Below are 9104 nucleotides of genomic sequence, written 5' to 3' on the forward strand. Positions count from 1 at the left end.
AAAGAAAGAAGATTTTTCTCGGTTTGTGGGACATGTAAGATATCTCTAAGATGAATGTTCCGATGAGGGGTTTTGATAATTGCATGACCAACTTGATCTATCTTCATACCTTCACCGTTTGCATTGTGGACTTGATCATGGCTACGGTACTTCTCGTGCATGGTCACCTTTTCAATCTCATTGGTGATGTGATTTCTGGCTCCAGAGTCAACGTACCAACTGGTATCAACTCCATAAGATGTATTTGCAACTGCTGCAACTTTCTTGCGTTGGGAATTGTTCTCGGCATTGCGCCAATCACAATCCATTGCATTGTGTTTTTTTTTGCAAATTTGACATTTATTTTCATACTCATTATAACCTTGAAATGGACGACCCCTATTGTTTGTTGTAGGAAGGGCACTGGTTATTGTCAGAGTAGTAGTAATTGTTGTTGTGGTTGTGGCCACAGCCGCCAGCACCACCGCCCGCCGCCACCGGTGTTGTAATTGTTGTTGCCGCCAGTGTTCTAGTTGTCGCCGCTGTTGATACCACCATAGGCGCTGCCGCGACCACAACCCTTGCGCTAGCCCTTGGGAGACCCGCCATGGCCTCTGGCGGCGAGATTGGTAGAGGATTTGAAGGCACCTGCCCCCATTCCTTGGAACATCTCGACTCGTTGGTCGAAACTCATGACCATGCCGAAGAGATCATCCACGGTCAGAGGATCCATGTAGACATCCAACGCCAAGATGAGGGTCTAATAATCCATATCGAGCCCCCCGATGATGAAGAAGAGAAGCTCCTTGTCCTTGATGGGTTTGCCAGCTGCAGCGAGCTCATCAAAGAGGGCTCGGATCTGACCGAAGCAAGTAGTTGCACTCTGTGAGCCTTTTTGGGCGTTTGAGAGGGCCATGCGGCAATTGTTGGTGCGGGAGTGGGATTGGGCGGGGAATATGTTAGCGAGTGCTGACCAGATCTCAAGGGATTTTTCTGGGGATGCAACCTGAACGAGAACTTCCTTGGAGAGGTTTAGGAGGAGATAGGCCACAGTCTGCTGGTGCTGGATGAGCCAGGGGTTGTAGGCGGGGTTGGGAACAATCTCTTCTTTCCCAATGGAGTTCGTGGTCATGATGGTCTTGGTGGGTTCTAGTGTGGATTGATAGATGTACCCAAGTAGCCCAGCCCCCATGATTTGGGGGCGAGCTTGGGCTTTCCATGGGGCATAGTTGGTTCGGTTGAGAGGCTAAGATGTGGCGTAATTGAGGCCAGGGGAAGAGACTAGGGTGGAGGACATGGCGGCTCAAGGTGGAAGATAAAGGCTGAAGTGGTGAGGGGTTTGCTAGATGCAATGGAAGGAGGCTCTGTATACCATGTCCAGAGGGGTAAAGTGTCTTAACTCCCAACAGGGGAGCCAACATGAGAGAGAGAGATAGAGAGGGGGGGAGGGAGGGAGTGAGGGAGGGAGAGAGAGAGTGAGTGTGAGAGAAAGAATTTCAACAGACAGGCAAACATCATTCATCAAATAGTGTTTGATGCCACAGGAAAAACAATGTAATTTTTTCCTAAAATGGAGTGCAAATCAATCCATGGGAACTTCCATGGGTCAAATCCTCCAAAATTCCTACGGGATTCCTGTGAATCAAGTGATCCCTTAGATTTTGTCTTTATTAATAATATCTTTACTCACAACTACTTATAACAATATGAATAATAGTATAGCACAAAAGGGCCTCTAACATATCAAGCTAACAGGAGCTTCTTCTATAAATACAACACACAAGTATAACCACCATGGGACTTGGCCTCATAAAAAAATGGAACTTTCCGAGCAACCATGCTTCTGACTGAAGCTTCAACTGAAGCTTCCTCCTCCACTCTTCTGAGCATACATACTGTTAGCTTATCTCCTAGGTCTCCTCCAAAAGACCATGATTTATTTACCTGCACAAAGATGAACGAAATGCGAGTGAAAATGCAAGGTAGCCACCAACAGTTGCCAACATCCGAGTCAAAGGAACTGCATTCCGTTCCACAGAAAAACTAAGTATATAAATAAATAGCCACTGCTTCAAGTATATAACTACTGGATAAAATAATGGTCAAATATTTTCTATTTTTTCATGATACATGTGCTTTCCAAATATTAGGATAGCAAGAGTGTGGTTTGTCTGAATCCACTGGCATAGGAGAGGGGGAGACACATGGGGATGGGGAACTTGATTGAGTATTAGTATGACTATCATGCTGCTGCAAATTTTGGGAAGGCTGTTGCTGCTGTGAAATGCTAGAATTAGGAGCTTTACCTGGAGGTGGCTGGAGCTGTTGTTGTATTTGTGGCTGCACTGGCTTCCATTGTGAATTCAAGATAGTGATAATCTGTTTCTCGTATTGAGGAATTTTGTCCCTCATAGCAGGTTGGATAGTACTCTTGCTCATTTGCAGCATTTGTAATATACGGTCCAACATTATTTTAAAGCTCTTCATTCTATCATACTGTTCAGATGGCTTTTGAGGTGGTATAATGCTGTCAACATGATGTAGCTTCACAGATATCTTATTGAACAATTCAATAAGTTCTGCAAAGTATTGGTCCTTCAAGCTCTGAATCTGTCGACGATGGAAAAAACCACATACACATAAATTTAGTGCAGAAGCTATATATAGATGAAAACACAATAACTAATAGACCATAGGTTTTCATTAAGTCAGCAAATATGGCAGTGGCAAGATATTTCAAGTAGCTTTTAGAAGCATACAAATCAAATACAAAATAAGAAACTATGATCCCATTAAATAAAATTGCTTTAATAAAGATTCCTAACTGCCTTGACGCTTTACTAAATCAAGATACTCTGTATGGCTGTATGCTCCATACTCCGCTTTAATACAGAATTCCATATACAAATATTATAAGAAGACTACCAGAATGTAGTGCATCTACATTCTCCGCTTTCATACGGAATTACGTATACCTCTAGGTTCTAGGGTTCACTGTCTATGAATTTTAGGAAGTTCCAAGAAAGGGAGTGCCAAAAAGGATGATTTCAGTATCATGTCTTACCATTTGATATATATCCTCTTGCCAATCACCTGCACCTGCATGACCTGATTGAGCAGTAAAGTCCGCAGATGCTACATAAAAAGCAAGGTTGTCAAAGAGTATTTTAAACTGCACAAGGAAAGTAAGGCCACAACAGGAAGATAGATATAAGAACATGGAGAAGAATAAGATGAGAACAATATAAGATCATACGATGGAGCCACAAAAATAAGTATATGTGAAAACCTACTACTAGAGGAAGCCTCTTGAAGGCCCTTCTGTGCCTGAATAAATATATTTTTCTGATCCATGTTATTTTGCTGCAAGAGCATGCCTCCTGAAGTTTGAACTCTTTGCTGCATGGAAAATTATTGCTGCATCCCTAATTGCTTTTTTAGTTGGTTAGGCTGAGCTTGGAACTGCGACATAATATGCTGCTGCGATTCTTGAAGTTGGTTGGGTTGAGACCGAGGTTGCATCAAACCCATTGCGGGCTGCTGAGCATGCTGTTGCTGTGGTTGTAATGTAATATTGGGCTGCTGACTCTGAAGAGAAGGCCGTTGATGCTGGTGATAAATTAATTGTTGAGATTGTTGCTGTTGCTGCCTTCCTACCATTTGTATTTGTGGAGCATAAATATCTTGTGAAGTGCCTTGTTCCAAGCCATTATTAATTGCGTTCTGTGCCATGGCATACCTATTCTGCATCTTTGATGTTTGGTTGACACCTGGCAAGTTCAGTGCGATATTAGTGAGTGAAGAAGCTTGTACAGATGTAGAAGTATTTGGCTGCCAGGCTAGTTCTGAGACATCCGGGGAACTGCTGGTGTCTGTGCTTGATTACTGCCTCATGAAGGGAGTATAGGAGGGGTTTCAGAAAAGGTACCATATGTGTGTCAAGTAAGTATTTTGTGAAGAAACACATCTCGTGGAACTGTGACAGGCAGACAAAGAGTGCTGAAAGGAGCATGCAACTTACGATGTTCTGCATTTTCAGTGAGAAAAATAAATGTACAAAAGCAATTAAAGGGCTGGCAACCAGATTTGTTTTAAAGAGCATGCAAACACTGTTTGCATATCTTTTCATTAAGGCGAGTTAAAGTAAATACAGGTGAGAGCTGACCAACCGATTTAACAGCTAATGGTTAGTTACTTTTCGGCAAGCTGAGAGGCATATCACATTTGAGTAGTAGCAAGGAGAGAATAAACATAATTCTACAAAGAATTGAAGATGGTCCAATGTTACCATAAATTAACGGTCGCAGCATTGCAGACTAACCCCAACATAAAACTAAGTTACATATAGGCCCAGTTCTTTTGCGGCTCATAAGCCGCTCCCTCCCCAGCTTCTATCTGAAGGGGGGGGATAAGCTGCCAAAAGAACTGGGCCTTAATCTACCATATGGTATAATCATTTCTAGAGTGTAAATTGACATCCAAGCGAACATGATAAATTGTGCAACACTCAGTTTACTGTATATGGTGCCTTACCGGAGTTGTTTTGATTTGGAATCACTTGATCATTTCCAGGATCCTGTTGTGTCTTCGTCTCCATAGAGAGCATTTTCAGAGAAATCGTCCGGAAATAATCAGACTGGGTAACAAAAAGCAAATGATGTAAAGTTCTATACCAAATTACTAATAGTGGCTTGCAACCACCAGTTCTTGTATGATTATCAGTTTAGCACGGTCGAGAATGTGTTTTAGCTTTTAACATTTGAATCGGGAAATGTCATCTAAACAGCAAAACACACTGCCACAAATAACCGATATGAACAGAAAATCCAAACCAAAATTACCTGGCTGGTTTCACAAAAGGGGGGTTGTAAAGAATCTGTGCTCTGCTCCGGAGACAAGATATATAGGTAAAATTACCTGGGTGGTTGCTGCATCATAGATCCTCTGTTCGAATCGCACAGCGATTTGTTGAAGTTGGTTCAGTCCATCTGGGTGAGACACTGCAGATACTGGCAGATGCCTCTTGAGAGCCTCGGATCTACAGATGGATGGGTGAAAAACTGAAATTCCTCTGTTTTTCTTGTGTGTGGGAAAGCGAGAAAGCGGAGGAAGTGGAAATCAGACGAAACCAAATCGAATGAATTAGAGTACATCTTATTGACGATCCTGGTGCGCGCCTGAGGCTGGATCCAGATTGGCGCGCCAATCGCCTGATCCGGTGGGGGCGGGTCACCGCCGGCGGCAGGGTCCGACCCTTGGATGGGCCGCCAGTTGGCGTCCATGATCCGGATCGGCGATTCCTCTCAGCCTCCGCCTGCTTTTGCTTTTCGATGAAGGGCGGCGCGGCCGACGCCGACTGGACCGCCGCAGTCTCCTCACTCGTCTCTCTCTCTCTCTCTCTCTCTCTCTCTCTCTCTCTCTCTCGCCTTCAATTGATTCCAGTGAATCTACCGGACATCTATATCTCCATTTTCACGCTAAAAGAATACTCTGTATATCTTTTCTCCGAATACGGAAATACTGCGTATATTGTTTCTAAATAATATTATTTTTGGTTTATTTGACATTTTCTGCATGGTTAATCCAGCCAATGATGAACTGCCACGTTATTTATTGGGATACAACGGGGTGCATTTCGAGGTGGACTCGACAATTGTTAAGGCTGGTCATAGTGAAGAGTATCATATACTAGTATCATGCATATGATATTAATGTATTATACTACATTCATAGTGCATAGTAACAAAGATTAGTAACATAGGTTTTCTCATTTATTGTCATGCATGACATATAATAGCATAACATTTATTAGTTACGGTACCTACTTATGTTACTATAACCATGTCTCTTTTCTTTAATTGATTGCCACATAAGCATGTTTGTGAGTCCCAAGTGCATGTTACTACTCCCTCCGTTCCAAAATAGATGACCCAACTTTATACTAAAGTTAGTACAAGGTTGAGTCATCTGTTTTGAAATGGAGGGAGTACTTGGCTAGTCCATGTTTAGCGGTTCATACACGGCAACATTTTACTCGGGGGCCGGGGAGAAGTCCTTGTCGGTGACTCGCTACCAGAATAAACCCCTATGCCTACGGCTCAGGCCGTAGGCATAGCCCTGATTCCCGTCGGGATAGGCCTATGCCGACGATGCCGACGGCCCCCGTAGGCATAGGGCCGTCGGCATAATATACGTCGGCGTATCTCGGGATGCCGTCGGCATAGAAAAGCCGTCGGCATAGATGATTTGCCGATGGTGTCCGTACATCTATGCCGACGGCCAGGGCCGTCGGCAACATTCCACGCTAACGGTGGCCGCCGTCAAGTGCTGCCCATAGAGGAGATGCCACGTGGCAGAGCTATGCCTATGGCGTAGCCGTCGGCATAGATGTGAAACTATGCCTACGGCTAGGCCGTAGGCATAGCCCTGCCACGTGGCGGCGTTCACTAGCTCCGTGGGCACGGCTATGCCTACGGCGTGGCCGTCGGCATAGATTTGAAATTATGCCTACGGCTAGGCCGTAGGCATAGCCCTGCCACGTGGCGGCGTCTACTAGCTCCGTGGGCACGGCTATGCTGTCGGCATATATCTAAAGCTATGCCTACGGCTATTCCGTAGGCATATGTGCCAGGCTATGCCGACAGCCAAACTGTAGGCATAGTTTAGATATATGCCGACGGCCTAACTATAGGCATAGGCTCCACGTGTCATCCTCTGGTAGCACATGGTAACCCTATGCCTACGGCTAAGCCGTAGGCATAGTTTGCGTCTGATTTTTTTCCTTTTTTCTGTTTGCTTTCAATTCAAATTCACAGCATATATATATGATGAAATAGACATACAGAACATATATAAGTATCATCCTCACAACAAACACCATCACAACAATATATGTATCATGACAAACATAACCATCATCGCAAACATAAGCATCTAAAGAAGCACACAAGTCATCTAAAAGATCACAAGTCATCTAAAAGATCACAAGTCATCTAAAAGACCATAAAAGACCACAAGTCATCTAAAGAACACAAGTTTATGATCACCACCACCATCACCCAAAGGCTTAAGTGCCAGGACATCCACCACCACCGCCAAGGTCATCACCGCCAAGTCCGCTGAAGCCTAGGTCATCACTGCTAGCGGCAGCGCTACCGCCAAGACCGCCGCCGCCTCCGTCGATAGGAGTGACCGGGCTCCGTGACTCGGGAGTGATGCCAAGACCAGCACCACCACCAACGGTAGATCCACCAGTTCCCTGGATGTTGAAAAGACATGTTAAGGGGATATATGATTGTGTTGAATAAACAGTATGCTTTGGGTGAATAGTTTGAGATGTACTAACCGGCGAGGGGCCAGGGTTCTGTGTCAGAAACTCCTTCAAAAGTAAGAAGCACTGGTTGTGGTGGAGGAGATGGTGCTGGTTGCAATTGAGGAACCCTGCCGGCCGCCATTTCCTCAAGGAAGTGTTGCAACGTGCGATCTCTCTGCTGATGGTATGCATGAAGGCTCTCGTGCCACGTCATGGTCTCCTGACGTGTGTACTCCAAGTAGGCCTACGGTATGACATGATGGAACTCACAAAACATCTCAATGCGGAAAATAAAGTGAGCAATGAAGATAAGAGGGAAAATACTTACAGAGTTCCGCTCAGCAATGAGGGACTGTGACTGCGCACTGGTCATGGACGTGCTCGTGCGCTGGCACAGGCTCGGGTTGGTAGCTTGGAGCTGTGTGTAGGAGATAGAAGTAGTGATCACAGCATCCAGAAACGGCGACCGACCGTGCTTCTTCCCCATGCTCACCACCACCCTCTCATCCAGATCCGCCGCAATAGGGTCAGGTGTGCCAGGATGTAAACTCAGATACCCCTCAGAGTAGGCCGTCTTATACTCCCCGGTCTTGCCGTAGTACTTGGCCTCGCCAGGCTTGGGCTTCTTTCGTGTATGGGCGATCTCCCACGCCTCCATGTGTGAGAGCGGCCGCTTCGGTTTCTCCTCCTGCACCACCAAACAACCAAACAGAGGTTAGTCATACATAAGAAAGTGATGGTAAAAAGAAGAAAAATGTTTAATATACATAGATATACCTCAAGTGTCTTGTGAAGAAAGTGGTTTCGGTTTCCCTGAGCATGTACTCCCTCCCTGCCTCTGTTAGCCTTGTTTCTAATGCTCGTAGCCGCCCAAGCTCCATCGTTATCACACCACAGATCCACCAATGCTGCCCAGGACTCGTCTTTTCCATAACACCAATTTGGACACACCTACATAATGAAAGCATACTGACATGTCAACACGAAATGATGAAATGTACCACAAACATCGGAAATAAAAATCTTTTGTACTTACCGCCAAGTACTGGTGCCTCTGCAAGGTAATGTCTGTCCTCCGCGCTTCTTCCTTGGTCATCTTCACACCAAGAGCGTCGTGATAGTATGTCGAGATGGCCACCCAACGCACCTCGTACTGCATCTGGCGGGCCTTACTCTTGGCTTGGCAAAGCACGATCTGGTCGGCAATGGCCTTGTGCTCCGGAAGAACTCGATAGTATTTCTACAATCATTCATGAAATCAGAATGGAAGAAGCCATGAGTTAAATCATTCATGAAACCATAATGGACTTGTGCTTCTGAAGAGAACTCACCCAAAAGTTAGTGATCACGGCCTTAGCATGGGTCTCATAGTCCGCGTGGGGGGCCGCTACCCAGTGGTCCCAGCTCGTGGCCAAAACCAGGTGGTCTGGGTGCCTGATTGGATCCGGACAGTACAGCCCCGGCCAGTATACCTTCAGCAAGACGGTGATGAGGCCGTTGGGAATACGGGCCCCTTTAGGATATATCCAGTTGCTGCAAAACAATGAAATATTAGCATGTGACAAGCAAAATAAAGAGAAATATAAGCATGTGACAAGCAAAATAATGAAATTATTATAAAGTGGCACTTACTCTTTCCCCGTGGGCTCGATGAGCCACTTCTGCTCCTCGGTAGCAGGAATCTGCTTTGGTACCTTTGCGTTACCACGCAGCCATCCCTTGTTGCCAACCCCCTCCCCGCCACCACCATCACCCCCGCCACCACCATCATCCACCACCCTCCTCCTCCTCTGCCTCCTCCTCCTCCTCGTTC

General features: G+C 45.5%; 2 protein-coding genes across 7 annotated transcripts; both read right to left on the reverse strand.

Moving 5' to 3' along the window:
* Positions 1 to 1629: 1629 nt before the first annotated feature.
* LOC119335381 (mediator of RNA polymerase II transcription subunit 15a-like) lies at positions 1630 to 5387 on the reverse strand. Of its 6 annotated transcripts, none has more exons than XM_037607512.1 (6): positions 5131 to 5387; positions 4897 to 5017; positions 4513 to 4615; positions 3044 to 3114; positions 2286 to 2589; positions 1630 to 1923 (listed from the first exon to the last, which is right to left on the reverse strand). In XM_037607512.1, exons 1-6 carry the CDS (start codon positions 5259 to 5261, stop codon positions 1916 to 1918), a joined length of 738 nt encoding a protein of 245 aa, XP_037463409.1. In that variant the 5' UTR covers positions 5262 to 5387; the 3' UTR covers positions 1630 to 1915. The 6 variants fall into 6 exon arrangements, 4 of the variants coding, with proteins under 4 accessions (XP_037463409.1, XP_037463408.1, XP_037463407.1 ...); XR_005161837.1 differs by lacking the exon at positions 1630 to 1923 and adding an exon at positions 3273 to 3749 and having other exon boundaries at positions 2527 to 2589; XR_005161838.1 differs by lacking the exon at positions 1630 to 1923 and adding an exon at positions 3273 to 3749 and having other exon boundaries at positions 2558 to 2583.
* A 1555-nt stretch (positions 5388 to 6942) lies between these two features.
* On the reverse strand, positions 6943 to 7716 carry LOC119342033. Its single transcript, XM_037613872.1, has 3 exons — positions 7620 to 7716; positions 7325 to 7535; positions 6943 to 7237 (listed from the first exon to the last, which is right to left on the reverse strand). The coding sequence occupies exons 1-3, from the start codon at positions 7662 to 7664 to the stop codon at positions 7131 to 7133; spliced, it is 363 nt and encodes a 120-aa protein (XP_037469769.1). The 5' UTR covers positions 7665 to 7716; the 3' UTR covers positions 6943 to 7130.
* Positions 7717 to 9104: the final 1388 nt, after the last annotated feature.

The sequence above is a fragment of the Triticum dicoccoides genome, chromosome 7B, assembly GCF_002162155.2.
Source record: "Triticum dicoccoides isolate Atlit2015 ecotype Zavitan chromosome 7B, WEW_v2.0, whole genome shotgun sequence".
Lineage (NCBI taxonomy): Eukaryota > Viridiplantae > Streptophyta > Magnoliopsida > Poales > Poaceae > Triticum > Triticum dicoccoides.